The 14,610-nt window shown below is 48.4% G+C and overlaps 1 protein-coding gene across 1 annotated transcript; it reads right to left on the bottom strand.

Moving 5' to 3' along the window:
- Positions 1–8,166: 8,166 nt before the first annotated feature.
- Positions 8,167–14,102, bottom strand: LOC142584340 (uncharacterized). The gene is made up of 2 exons (XM_075694494.1): positions 13,895–14,102; positions 8,167–10,502 (listed from the first exon to the last, which is right to left on the bottom strand). The coding sequence occupies exons 1-2, from the start codon at positions 14,085–14,087 to the stop codon at positions 8,842–8,844; spliced, it is 1,854 nt and encodes a 617-aa protein (XP_075550609.1). The 5' UTR covers positions 14,088–14,102; the 3' UTR covers positions 8,167–8,841.
- Positions 14,103–14,610: the final 508 nt, after the last annotated feature.

Raw genomic sequence — 14,610 nt, forward strand, 5'->3', positions numbered from 1 at the left:
AAAATTTCCGACGCAATGCTCTCGTTAAAGATTAACACTACCTTTAAGATATCCAATAAAACTAGTTGGCGCGCCTTATTTCGCGGACTCTCGAACAATATATTGACATAAGTGACTCTGAACCTAGCCTCTCAAGAGTGAACACGCGGGTGCCAACGGGGCAGTGTAATGGAGCCTCTCATATTCGTCATATTTATTAATGCTACACCAAACAGCATTACCGTTCCTTCACTTAGGCAGCGTGGAATCGCATTGGAATTACTGTTACACGGCGATTATTTAATGTTGTATACGTTGTATATAACTGACCCGCATCTGGTTCTTCTTCACCTCCACTACAGTGTAGCAATAGCAATCTAGAAACTCTGGAACATCGGTTCGACTTCCAGGGTAATTTGCAGAATATCGTGAAACGGTGTGACCGATGGCAAATGGCTGTCTCGCTCATCGAAATAAGCTCCTGTGGCCATGTACGTTTGGCATAATTCCGACGGCCTTTTGCGCGCTTTGGGTTCCCGCTGTCATCGTGAAGGACAGACGTGCGGGAGAGCGCAATACACGCGTAGAAAGAGCATTTGTGGGCCGCGCACGCACCCGTGCACTTAGATTTAGGTGCACGTTAAGGAACCCCATGTGGTAGAAATTTCCGAAGTCCCCCAGTAATGAGAAAGTGGTTTTGGCACGTGAAACCCCATAATTTAATAATAATAGCGGCGCACTCTCTCATGCCGGCCGAGTTCAGTTTGTTGTGGCGTCCCTAAACGCGTACAGGGTTCGTCACATAATATGGCCTTGCGAACACGAGCTCCACCACTTGCTCCACGAACTCGTCGTCCACTACTACAAATAACGATGGCGGAGAGAGACCTCGACTGCAGAAGCTACGAACTTTGTCGACTTTTACGTCATACCGATTCCATCAGAGCGGAATAGACGAAAAGAGAGAAGCTATAGCCAAGAAGTTCTGTACGCTTCGGTATCTTGTGTACTAATGTAGCAATCCCGCGTGGTCGAAATGTCGTCTCACAAGCGCTGTAATTATCGGCCACATGATCGAGACCGCTTATCGTAGCCACTGTTCGCCGGCGTTTCATCGTTAACTCACGAAACAAAGCTTTAAGCGAGTGACGCAAGTACATCAGGTAGCAGCATGGCGTATAAAGGGCGCCTTCCGTTTTTTTTTCTCAGTTATATTTTTTTAATCGCCTTTGGCATATAACACAAATCTACTTATTGCTGTGAATTATTCGAAGATGTGCACATTACTTGCACTGGAAGGGAAAATGCATAATCTAATAATTAGAAAATTTCACTAATAATCAAATAATGCACATAGTGCAATACATGAATTGAAGGCAATAATTCCACAAGACACAACCACTTAGAAGAAATTTCCAAACTGTCACTAGTCTTGAGCAGGGTAACGAAACTGAACCCAATTGAAACCCGAGAACCGGAAAAAAAGGAAACGTCATTTTTGCTCAAACCGCAACTGAACCAGAAAGTAACGATTTTTTCTTTTCAATTTGGAGCGCAATTGAAAGGAAAAACAAACTGTTTTCGTAACAGGTTGGCCACCTTTTCTGGAGCTTTCCATGAGTGCTTCGCCAGCACTTGCGGCTTAACTATGCTACCTCGTTTGTAAATAGACGCACGCTTCCAGTGGTTTTAAAAGTTTCAGCACTATTGGAACGACTTTCAGCATAATGCGTTAGGGGCATACTGTGTGTTGTGTTAACGTAACCATATTGCACCACATCCGACGCACGGACTTTCCAGACTGCGATGGGTGCAAAGTGTTGGAGACAGTGCAGCACATATACTTGTTTCTTGTGCCCCGTGTGACTGTGAACGTGAGGCACTGATCTCTTCGTTAGCGCCAGTTAAAGAAGGGGCGTTCAGTGAAAAAGCTTTAATGAGTCATTGACCGGACATATTATAGTAGCGAGCCATCAAGGCTCTCTTGGATATTTAGTCAACACAGCTTAACATTACTGACTGTGAACATGCACTTCTATAATACGCGCGTGTCCTTATTTTAAATGTACAATCGAATCATCTCGCCTGTCCTTAGAATTACACATTAGTTCCACATTTTTATATAGTTCAACTCTAACACTTTCAAACATCATTGTTTTTATCTGCAGTTGTATAGCTCCAGTTCCTGTGAAAAACACACATCTGGTGGAAGAGTGACTTGCACCTGCAGATGGGCCCAATGAATAGCTAAATTTCTGCCCGTTTTCATGTTATTAGCATATTAGTAAAGGCAGTCGTTTTTATAGTAGCCTGTTTGCCCAGTGTAAAAGGCCCTCCCGGGTGTCAGGATCTTGTACACATCTTCAGCTTTGCAGGGGACACAGCATCTGGCACATAGTTTGTCACAGGCCATGTCTTCGGGGCAAGTTGAGTTTACTCACGTACAAAGGGAGAACCAAGCTTGTTGGATATGAAGTAAACCACCTGCACACTCAGTGTCCTTCTTCATATTGTGTGACATATGTGGTTATAGCGACCCTTGCTTTATGCACTTCTTGTCCGGCTGCAGTCTTTTGCTTTTGAAACACTCAGGATAGCTTTCAGGAAGCTGGACAAGAATAACACTGAAAAACCAGCAGATGTTAATTGTCGCATTTACCATGCGGAGCTTCATACAGTATGATGAGGGCGTAAATAAATGAGGGTGTTCCTCAAGGCCTTGTAGCACATGTCATGAGTTTGGAGCAACATGGTGTATAGCACTTTTTTGATCGCATGCTATAGGTTCAGCAGGTGGGGCCATGGTTGAACTGCAGCCTAAAGGCAAGAAAACAGATATCTATGAATATCTATGAGCAGCACCCTGGCGAAGGAGACACTGGGAAAACTAGGGGGAAGCCTGTTGAACATCCGGTTGACCCAGTTACTGGCTTCATCAGGCAAAGTGTGATAAATAGAAGGAAGTCATCAATACATCAGAAGGTTTTTACATATAGACACTGTGCTAAGGTTCTCAGGCAGGTCCGTGTCCTAACATGCCAACAAGTCTTAGTGCACAGGCTATGCACGACGAACTACATATGCCTTCCGTTCGCAGAAAGAACTACTCATTGCAACTAACGAGGATGGGTGGAGAAAAAACAGCAGCTCTATTAATTCGGTTTCACTGGTATCAACAGTCTTTTGTAAGTGTGCATCGCCATACTCCCCAATGCCGTCTTGGCTGACATCAGCAAGGACTAGTTTGAGGCAAGGGGCAATAGACGTCTTTACAAGCTAAAAATGCATGCATGCATGGAAAGCACATTGCGTCCAAAAAGTAGGCACTTCATAGGGGCACTGGAGAAGGAACAGATTATTGACAGTGAGCAAAGACAAGCTTCTCTGCTACTAAACACCCAGCACTGTTGCCATGTAAAGACCTCTGAAACAATCCCTCTCAAAGCGGAAATCATCTTTGTATATCCATAAAGAGGGCACACAGGCAAAGCCCCTTCAGCAATGCTGCCAGCTTCAAAAGGCACCCTTTGCACATCCTAAATGCTTCCTTCCTAGACATAAATCACCATTGAAAATAATGAGCACATTGTAAACCTATGTGCCCTTTCCACTCTTAGAACGCTTTACTGCACGATGCTCATCTCCGCCCCTGTATTGCGGTGTAGCAAGCTAAAAAAGAAACGTTGCACAATTGGGCTTTTTAAGATTACTTTTCTCGCAATACACTATTGTTTTACGGTGAAGCCTAAGCAATGTACTACGATGAAGCATACTAAAAAATGTAAAGGGGCCACCGTCACTGAACATAATAAGAGTTCTTTAGTTATGGACTCCCGCACCCGCCCCCTCTCAGGTCGCCTAAATGGACATATTATGCTGGGTGATAGCGGCCCCCTCCCACTTTTAGTATGCATCACCGCGTATCTACTATGTACCGCGGCGAAGCAGCAGTAATTTTGTATTGAGTGAATAAGCAAATGGTTTTTACAACAGTACATAAATAAACGCGCACCATGCATAAGTCTACCACACGGAAGAGCGTCGCAACAAAAGGTAGCTCATTCACACAGGCCGTGTATACCACTTATCTGTCGTAAATGGTATTATGGGTAAGTCAAAATTTCAGACACACATAAATATGTTTACGTTCGCACTCCTCGCGTAATAAGACTGCAAGAACTTACAAAACAAAAAGCAATTTACAACACAAACGCAAAGAACACAGACATAAGCCTCGTTTTGAACTCGGTCGTCATGAAAATGACACATAGCACGGGAAAACGTGGATATGCTGTGTGTTAGCGTCGTAAACTTCATACTAGGCAAGGAGTACACCACAATCCCGCGACAGCGGCTAATGAGACCAATACGGGAGCACATGTATATCGGCGCAGATGACTCACAGTGGGCATCCACCTGATTTGGTGGTTGCACTTTGGCCTAAATTGCGAGTTGCGCTTTGTACAAACAAATTGCTCGAGAATCGAGTTGTCACCTTGGAGGGGATAAGCATAAACGTTGCGTGAAATTCCATGTTGCATTAGAATGAAAGCAAACGTGATTGTACGCATCAGCATTAGCTGTAAAGCGCTTAACTAGCACTTCGCTCAACCTACTTTCTTGCTTGTGCGTGGAAGTTGCATAATTTTCTTTTCTCTAGCGAGACTTGACGACCCCGTTTCCCCACTAGCTTCCTGATTCCCGTTATACCCGCGCAGCAGAGACGGGGCACGAAGACGACACCCAGACGTCACAAACGCAGGTGTTCGGCGTCAGCGTCTTCTCTTTGCGTCACGTGACAGTTCCGCGTTTTCCCTTCCCTTCCTCCGTCACGCGTCTAACATGAATCGAGATTTTCGCTGCCAGCTAAACCGTTTAAAAGCCCTCCCTCTTTGCAGTTGAAGGCAAGAAAAAAAAAAGAAAAGAAGATGTTCGTGCAACCGTTCCTTCTGTGCTGTTTTATCGTGTATTCGGATGCATAATTTCAAATGATTTTGATGAAAAAAACATGCACGCATGCGAACGCAACTAGCAGAAGAGCGGAAGGCCGCGTTTACTGGTGCTGCAAGTCAAAACAAAGTTACGAAAACGATGGGGGCATTGATGCGTGATGGAGAAACGTCAAAGCCTACATTTAGCTTGATTGTGGTGATTTTATCGTGGTTAACAAATTTCAAGATCTACTTATATATATATATATATATATATATATATATATATATATATATATATATATATATATATATATATATATATATATGTATATAACCGAATTAAAGTGATTTGCATTTCTGCACCAGCGTTTTCGTGTGCAAATGCAAGGTAGTTTCTTTCTACAAGTTTAAGATTTGCGCGCAAAAGAAACCAGTTGCTAGCAGCGCCTTCCTTGTGGTGTCATGAGAGGCGTGTCCGCCGCGGTTCTCCAAATTGCTTTTCCTTCGTTTTTCGGGGCGGTCAACATGCTGCCTAAAGTGCTTTCTAATGCTGTCCCATCATAGCGCATTCATTGTGCTTGCTGTGCTAGAGTTATTGTATATGCAACCGAAGGTAGCATATTTCCTAACTCTACCATCATCATCATCGTCATCATCAGCCTATTTTTATGTCAAATGCGGGACGATCCTCTATGTTGTGCTGTAAAGCATGGTCATCTACCGCAGTCTTTTTCAAGCTGTTGGTTGGCGGTTATGCGACTTGACAACAAGTGGCGCTTATACCATGTGTAGATTGAACATGGAGGAAGGAAACTGAGGAGAGGCCCTACCCCCTCCGCACGCTAGGAGAAAGGAAGGAAGGAAATCAACTTTATTCAGGTCCAGCAGGCCACGAGAGTTTTGGGCTCTCATGGAGAGGGCGTCTCCTACGACGGAACCGCGAGGTTGAGCTTCCTGGCGGCGTCGTGGACCTGCTGGACGGCCCAGAGTTGGGGAGCGAGTTCTTCGCTCCGGATTGCTTTTTCAAACTTGCGCTTGTCCGGTTCAGAGTTTATGTGAGCTTGCGAGCACGGCCAGATTAAATGATATACGTTAAGGGATGTATTGCAAAGTGTGGAGGAAATGACGTAGTAGGTTCTCCTCTTTTTCTTGCTACTTTTTTATTTCTTTGTTGTTGCGGCCACGCCTTTCGGGCCACAATGGCGGCGTTGTTATGGTTCTGTGCGCTCACACATGTTGCTCCGTAGGTTTCGTACCGTGCCAAAGGCGCCGTGCGGGCAGGTTTGCGTTGGTCTCCGGGTTTTGTTGCGCTGCGTTATCTGGACCGTGCTCTACCGGATGTTGATGTGGCCAGGTGGGACAGGAGGAACTAAAGTTCGTGAAATGAACGCGCATGTAACGCTGTACGCAATGTACCGCGCCACACCAATGGCAACGGACGAAGGAATATCCGAGGGAAATTTTTCCCTCATTGGCGGAATCATGCTAACGTGCCATCGCAGGCTAAAACCGATGCGTTTCAGAATCTGTACAATGAACGCCTTGCAGGTCAGTGATTCCTGCTTTTGGCAGCGCATATGGTGCATTTGCGGCACGTAGAACGTACGTTATGAATGCATAGTTCGTGTTCAGTAACAAATTGCTTTTGTGCAGATTAAAGCACATGTTGCTAAACTGTTGCTTGTTTCTCGCAGTACTCGCGACAGCACGAAGTTTTTTAAGCAGAGCGCGTGCGAGGTTCATGCACACCTGCACAGGTGTACCTCAATACATGTACTGATAGAGCGTTAGGCAGAATATGTACATTTTGCTGCCCTCGGCACCGTGCGCCTGTCAGCCGACGCTTCATCCTGGAAGAAGGGAATGAAGCGCCTGCTTTGACTTAGGGAACGAATCCTCCCTACCGCGGGCGTATCTTATCTGTGCGCGAGAAGCGCAGGGGAGTGAAGGTTAGCGGATGCGCTGCAAGAAATCGGCAAGGCTCCACAGAACGTACGCCTGCGAACACATCAAACGGCTGTTCCATGGTCGCACGTATAGGCCGGTTCTACGCGCGTATTGTTCTGCACTGTGCGCAGGCTATCGCAAAACTTTGGTTCTGTGATGCTTCACTCACCGTGGTAAGAAGACACCTCAGGCCGCAATCAATCAATCAATCTAAACGCGGAGTGAGAAATGACATTCTGCCTCCTCGCCGGCGCGTTGTCGTAGTGATGCGCGGCCACCCGAATTTCGTTCAATAAAGCACGACGATTTCTCAAGCGAGAATGCGTTTGTGCTCATAAACGCCAAATGGATCGCAAATGGGTCGGTGTGTCGTACTCCAGTGTGTTCTTGCAGTGCCGTGAGACTGCGTACATTTTTTTTTGTATCTCCAGACGTCTAGCTCGCAAGTCCGTCTGAAAGCCCCAGGAAGCCCAAGCAGAGAAAACCAAATAGAAGGCAGTGATAGGTGACCTTTCTTTAAGAAAGCACGCAAGAACTGGGCAGCGGCCGGTACCTGCAGTTGATGAGAACAGTTCAGTTGGCTGGCCTTATAAGGCATGTTTATTCTCATAAAAAGCCGGTAAAAGCAGCCGATTCGGCCTCACGGCCCAATTTGCGAAGTTCATTACGAACTTCTTTTAACATGACTTCGGTAACGGTAATGCATTGAGACATCGCGATTGCTTAGTATGGCTGCGGAGCGCGCGCGTCCGAGCAGCCCCGTTGCGCACAGCGCGGCATGGTTTCGCGAGAAATGTCAACAAGAGAGGAGAGCTGGCCCGATAGGCGGAGCAACGCCATGAGCAACGCCAACTTCCGGCTTCACTTTAGCTTCACAAGGAGTGACGTCAGGGCCTCTCCTGAGTTTCCTTCCTCCATGAGATTGAAGAAACTATAGAGCAACTGGGCGGGAACATTCTGCGGTTAACAGGGTTTCTATGCGTGAAGCTTTTCTACACATGCAACACTCATGGTTGTATGGATAGTAGGGAGGAGGTGGGGCTAGCGGGGGTGACGAGAGCTGTAGGCCCCTTGTGGCCTTCCAATACAAAACATCCCGCTCGCTTATTCCGCACAAGCTGCTTGGATTTATTGATGGCCCGTCTTGCTGTAAGTTGCGTACGTGTCCTTTTGATATGCACTGTAATCCCATTCAGAAATTTCCTTGCAAGTGAAAAGGGCGCACTCAAAAACTGACACCTGTGGCAAAGTTGAAACAACCTGTTACATTAATGCGAACGTTGTTATAAAGAACGGAAACATCAGAGCCATTTAGGACTTTATCGTTTTTTAATAGCGACATACCCGGACCGAATCCAATGAGTTGTAAATAGCGCACAGTCCCTCTTGGGACAAAATTTTTGAACGGAATCCACATCGACGAAGTAACATAAGCCACTGTAACGTCGATCAACCAAGAAAAGAAGCCATCCCAGTTTCAGACTTCCTATCGGCATCACTACATTCCTTCTAAGCTAAGTGAAGGCTACAGTTCGCAATGCTTGGTTGCATGCCAAGAACCCGAAATGCCTTTTTCGCTTTCTTTTCTTTTTCACGGCACATGTAGTGTGTGTATGTTTGCACACGGCTGTACATTTTTATCGCTATTCTGCTTGGTTACTTAGGTCAGACAATATCGTTACAGTAAACTGATAAATACGAGTTTCGATGTATGTAGGTCGTTTTCTTAATAGCTACAATATGCTAAAAAGCATTTTTCTTTGCAGAGCATTGAAAAAAATAAAACACGTTTGCACGCAGTTCAAAACAGACGATGGGAGCCAGGGCGTACACACTGGGATGCCAAAAGGATTCCACCTAGCACTTGAAAATTGACGGCAGCTTGCTTTCTTGTTGCCTCATAAACCAAAAGAGGTCGCGCGGCTTATATATATATATATTACAGTCAATCGTCCTCCCAGGTTATCAGCACTGTCGTATCTTAAGAGCTTCTCGGAGTTCTCATCCACAGTCGCACCGACGACTCAAAAATGCCTCGACGACTTTCCGCTGTCTGACGCGAGGTCGGGTGGGAATGGCGGCTGGACAACGATGGCGCACTCGACAATCTATCGCTTCTTTTTAATGTAGGCGGCCCTTTCCAAATACGGTGTCTATCGCCGGGACCACGTACCGTCGCATCACGCTGCGCTATGGCTTTGACTGTTGCCACCTTTAGCTTGCGTACGTGACTTCTGTGTGTTACACCGTAATGGTTATCAGATACGATGGTAGGTTTCCTCGACGGCCACGGCATGACGTGGTCGTGCTTGAGAAGGTTTGTGTCAAACATGCTCGTTTCTGTTTCCGCGTCTTCAGTGAAGGGCTCTTTTTCATCCACTGTCGTCGGCGAATGCTGAATTGAGGTCGGCGTGCTATCGGAAAACCGTGGTGATGTGGTTGCCGTAAAGCTATACGTTCTAGAAGTCGGTTGAACCTTGTCGCTTTTCGCTGGCGTTGTCGGGGTGTCGGGTGAGCGTGGCAAACTCGCTCCATCTGCGGACGAGCTTCGTTCCGGAAGACCAGGAACATGGCCTTTATGGTCTTGGCCGTTGGCCGAAGCACCAGTCCGGATGTCGTCCCCGTCGATATGATTACGCTGATGACCACTATCATTCCCTGCATACGTGTACGCCGTCACGGGCAAGGAGTCCGTAACATTCGTGGTGACATGTGTATGAGGCCTTAGAAAAGGCATCGTGGGACGTGGCGGACGTATTCGAACGACCGTCCCATCGTAACCTTTCAGCAATGTGGGCTGATGATTCGCCTCCGTCGGCAGAGTTTCACTCGACCTCGCCGGCGATGACGGCCTCGTCGGCGTATTAAAGTACAACGGTCCTTTAGTTATCGGCGTTGGGATCGCGAGTCGCGCTGGAGACGTCTTCGGTCGCCCGGTGGTGGACGTGCTGTCGGCGAAGACCTTGTGCTCGTGTGCCGGGCCTTCTGGCAGGAAGATCGGACGCTGGCCGTGCTGGCTGTGATTGTGGTGCCGCGGCCTGCTGCCGTTCGCGCCAAGAAAGAAGCTGTTACGGCTTATATCGTAATCTTCGGGAAGTGCGGTGAGCTCTCTGACAGGCCACTCCGAGCCATCGCTGAATCGAGGAGCGCCACGAGCGCTCTTGCGAGACTTCGCTGAGGACTCGTAATCGGTGTGTGACACTACTGAAACATAGCCTGGTCCGGCGTGAGAAGGCTTGCCTTTAGCAGTTTCTTTGACGCGGAACGCATGCGCGTTTTCTTCCGTGACGAACACCTCTGGCAGCCCTTGAAACGCATAGTCTTTTCTTTCGGGTGCAATAAGTGACGTGATCGCCGTCTTCTGGCTTAAAAGGCCGTATGCAATCGGCGTCGACAGAAGCGGATGCTGGGTTTGTCGAGAGGGACTGACCAAACGAGTCAGAAAGGTGGAGGTGTCTTTCACTGTGCGCTCACTCGTCGACGCGCTCTTATTGTGAGCCACAGTGAAGGCCGATGACACTTTGTCTTTCAGCTTGAGTGTTCTTTTTCCGACAATAGAAGAGGGAGAGCTGTGTGGCCGCGTGTGAGAAAATGAGGCAGTAAGCTTCCTTCTACTTCTTCTGGTTGTGTTGGTGTTGGGCACTGTAGAAAAAAAATATACATATTGATCAGAAATTCCAGACTAGAATAGTTACTGGTTGTTTTTTTTTTTTGTATATTAGGCATCCCGAGGTCTTCGCAAAAGGTGCAGGTTTGCCTTTGCATTAGAATTACATGCTCTCGTATGGAACAACCGAGAAGTGAGCTCCGATACCCAGCAGTGCACACGGAATGGGTGATCATCGATAAAAGCAATACTTACGCGTACTTATATTCTAAGCCTTCTTCTGAATGTTTGACTTATACATATCCTGAAAGCTTGCGCCACCCTTTGTGCACACGTCCTTGCATATCGATGTATGGTTAAACTAGATCGATAAAACGATAATTTTTGCTCTAACTTGAGGTTTTAAGTGCAAGCAGCGGCATTTAGGAATAATTTAGTCATATCAGTTGCCGCCTGTTCTCTAGAAATTAGATATTACTGTGTATGAGACCATTGTACCGTCAGCAACGATCAACAACGACGTTGAAGTACGTTTCAAATGCAATGAGGCGCCAGGGCGAAGTTATTTGTTTGTCTTCTTTGTAGAAAGAAGAGAGATTCTCAAGTGAACATAGCGGCTGGATGGTGGCTTTCTCCACATGCTGCGGCACGCATGTGCCCGTGTCATTTGATCAAACAGCGACTTTTTCAGATGAGCAAGAGAGTGGGTGGGAAAAGGAGCAAATTACAATATGCATTGCGCCCTAAGGGTTCTTGTGGGACAGAGAAGAATACGCATCAACAAAATCAGTGCAAAGTCTATAAAGGATTTGCCCCATTTTTTTTTCACGCAGTATGTGCCCCACTCGACGTTGGCACCACTACCGCCGCGGCTGACGCGGTACGGACCTCTCCAAATGTACCGGAACTCTCCTGACCTGATCGTCACGTGATTGTTGGCGCGCGGCAATGGAGGTAGTGGTGGGGTCACGCGGGACGTGGTAGAGTTTGCCGAACCATCGAGGAGAACGGTGCATCATGAGCCGGAAGTCTTGCTGAACTTGCGGCCAGCAGGCTAAGCTTCCCATGTCGGGGTTCACCAACGCGCGGCCTTTACAGTCAACGTATTTGGCACCGGCTCGCCGCGACGAACCAGCAGTTCGACGCATCTTCCAAATGGACTTTGGAATCGCACTGTGTTCCAATTGTTCTCCGGCTTTCCGTCGGGCTCTTTCTATCGTGTTTCATCGCTCGTGCGTGTCAGCTATCGCGTATTCTTTATTATATTTATTATATCGCGTATTATATTATATTCTTAGACTAACTTTATCAATGCTGTGGTAACATTACTGCTACACTCTATAGCAGCTTAGACTCACCTTCTGCTATTAATCGAGAAGTCCTGTGAACTATGTTTCACATCGTACACGAAAATGCAAGACTGTATATAGTAATAATTCCATCCTACTTAGTACCGCCTGCGTCCCCCGCTGCAACCCATTAGCTAAATTTCATTTTTTCCGGAAAGTAGCAGTAGGGGTGACGTTATGTCCTGCGGATTCACTTTGCTCCTGCATTACAGCGTACTTCCCAGGTCCCATTGGTCTGCATATTTAGATGAGGGGCCGGATGCAGATGTCCCATGAATGGCGCCGAACGAGAACATGAGAGGTGCTCACTTAAAAAAAATGCGAGGACACGTAAGCACTTATGAGCGATGAATGCGAAAGCATTAACGTCAAATTCAACGCCGCAGGCGGTGCTTTGAGTCATGAACTCGGGTAGGCGAGCGCGCTTAGACGCTTCGCGCGTTTTGATTTGGCCTTACCGAAGCGCAATTAGAACACAGTCGAAACCATACGCGGACAAGGAGTGCGCAGGGCTCCGAGAGCGACACTACGCTTTCCCTTCACGCAATACTGCGGCAGCAGGTGTTCCCTTTCGCCCGTTCTGCTCCGTCGAGGCCCCAGCGAACGCGACTTAGCGCCACATACGCCGAGGCCTTCGCCCATGCAGATCGCCGAGTGCCAAGGCACCTTCTACGTCCGAGGCGTTTTGGTGCTGCTGATGCCATGACTCCTCCCTTTCATTCCCCCTCCCTCTTGTGCAGCGCGGTTGAGGTGTCCTCTACTGAGAGACCAGTTACTGCGCTGCACTTTAACCAAATTTTTCCTCCACAAGAATCTCCTTTCGAGCGCGAACCAGGCACACGAGCGCTGGTGACGCGCTCGTGACGTGACGTTGCAGCCAATGGGAACGCGCTCGTAACCTAGGGACGCAGCTAATGGGAAGTTTTGCTGCAATAGACACCGCAGGTTCTTTCGCTCAATGGGCCATTTGAAGAAGTTACAGTGACGTTTGACTCCGTGATCGCAGGCTACGCGCAAGCGTATTGACACCGCAAAAAAGCCCGGCTGTACGCCAAGGGCCGCGCCAAGTCAGCTGCCTGCAAGAAGTGCGGGGACCCCGAGACTCTGGAGCACCTTCTCTGCGGCTGCCCATCCTTGGCGCAGGAACGCTCCATAGTGATCAACACTTACAGACGCCACGGCCTTCCCACGGCCACAGAGATTGACCTGCTGTTCAAGGTGTGTCCCCAGCTCCCTGAGCTGCGAAGCCTGCTGGAGTTTATAAATTCCACTGGAATAGACACCCTGTAAGCGCCCGCTACAACGCTGGCAACTTTACTGAGGACTGCCACCTGTAGCGCATAGCGGAGTCTCTTAGGCCACATCCTCCCTCTTTCTATATCATCTTTCCCTTCCCACTCCCTCTCCCCTGACGACGCTTCGCCGTGCTCCCTCTCGTGTTGCAGCATCAAGCGTCTTTCCTTTCTTTAGATCACTATCACTATCATCAAAGAAGCACAGCGAGCGCCACGGCGTCGAAGCACGAACGGAAAGGGCGCGAACGCGGCCATTATATTCTCCACCTCCAGGCGCCTTCCTCCTACGGCGCTCGTTTCCCTCGCGGCTTCAAACAATCTAGCCGATTTTACAGACGGACCATCTACGCTTACGCGTAAAAACGGCCGCAGTAGGCGTGTAGGTCCTGATCCACATAGCAGTCATCCGCCGCGCCCCATCTCCGTTATGACACCAGATCCTGACAGGGCAGATCGTTTCATCGCCCGTTTCTTCTGCAAAACAGGACCCCGGCGAGGTTGTCACATCGCCGTAAAACGGAATGCCGGTGGCCTTGGAAGCGTCTGCCAACATCACCGACTACTTGTTTTCCGCGAGAAGGCGTCGAGAAAAAGCTCACTCCTGATGAAACAGTCACTATGACGGGACGGGGAGGATGATGGCTATCTGAATCAGGCCTAAATGTGGGCAGAAGAGCCGACAAGAATTGCTCTCAAATTAGTATCCCGAAGAAGCACAGCGGGTTTCCTCGTGTTCGACTCGTGAAGGCTACAAAGCAGCTGGTGCTGGCATTTTCCGCTCACCCTTTGCGACGAGCGGTTCGAGCATGCGGAGCTGCCTGCGAACTGCCAGGTTGTTCCAGCCAGTGAAGGCTGTAAAGAGGACGAATGCTGCGACGGCCAGAGTGCCCAAGGCTAGGGTCAGGGCGAATAAAGAAGCCACAGCGTTCGTCTTGCCCGGACGACCTTCGCTGAAGATGAGCGAGGTGGTGTCCATCGCCGAGGCAAGCTACACGCGGGCAACGGTGAAGATTATGATGATGATAGCGTCCTCGAACGGTGTGGCACATACCCACAGGAGGGAATTGGGATGTATGAAGTAGGGGTCCAACATCTTCAGAGGTTACTTCGAGTCGTGCGAAGAGACGTGGGATTGTATCGCACATCCTGTATCATATATCAGGTTGTCTAAACTGGCTTCCCATATGTATGAAAGCTCTAGTTGGCAGTTATGGACAGCCTTCTGTTGCGGGATGAGCGCCTGGTCATACCAGTTGCATTGATGGCTCGGTGCGTCTGGCCACCTGACCCTGGTTACCTGCACCTTACGATACAACATATTGGCGACGAGCTAGGCCTTACAATGACTTTCGCGGGACTTGCGCCTCCGCCTGCATTTCTGGAAACCCCCGGTCAGCCACCCATACCATGGAAGCAGTGGAAGGAACTATTTGCTACCTACTTGGAAGCGTCGGGTGCCACCGGGTTTGCCGCGTCTCGGCGGAGAGCCATACTTCTGC

The sequence above is a fragment of the Dermacentor variabilis genome, chromosome 6, assembly GCF_050947875.1.
Source record: "Dermacentor variabilis isolate Ectoservices chromosome 6, ASM5094787v1, whole genome shotgun sequence".
Classification (NCBI taxonomy): domain Eukaryota; kingdom Metazoa; phylum Arthropoda; class Arachnida; order Ixodida; family Ixodidae; genus Dermacentor; species Dermacentor variabilis.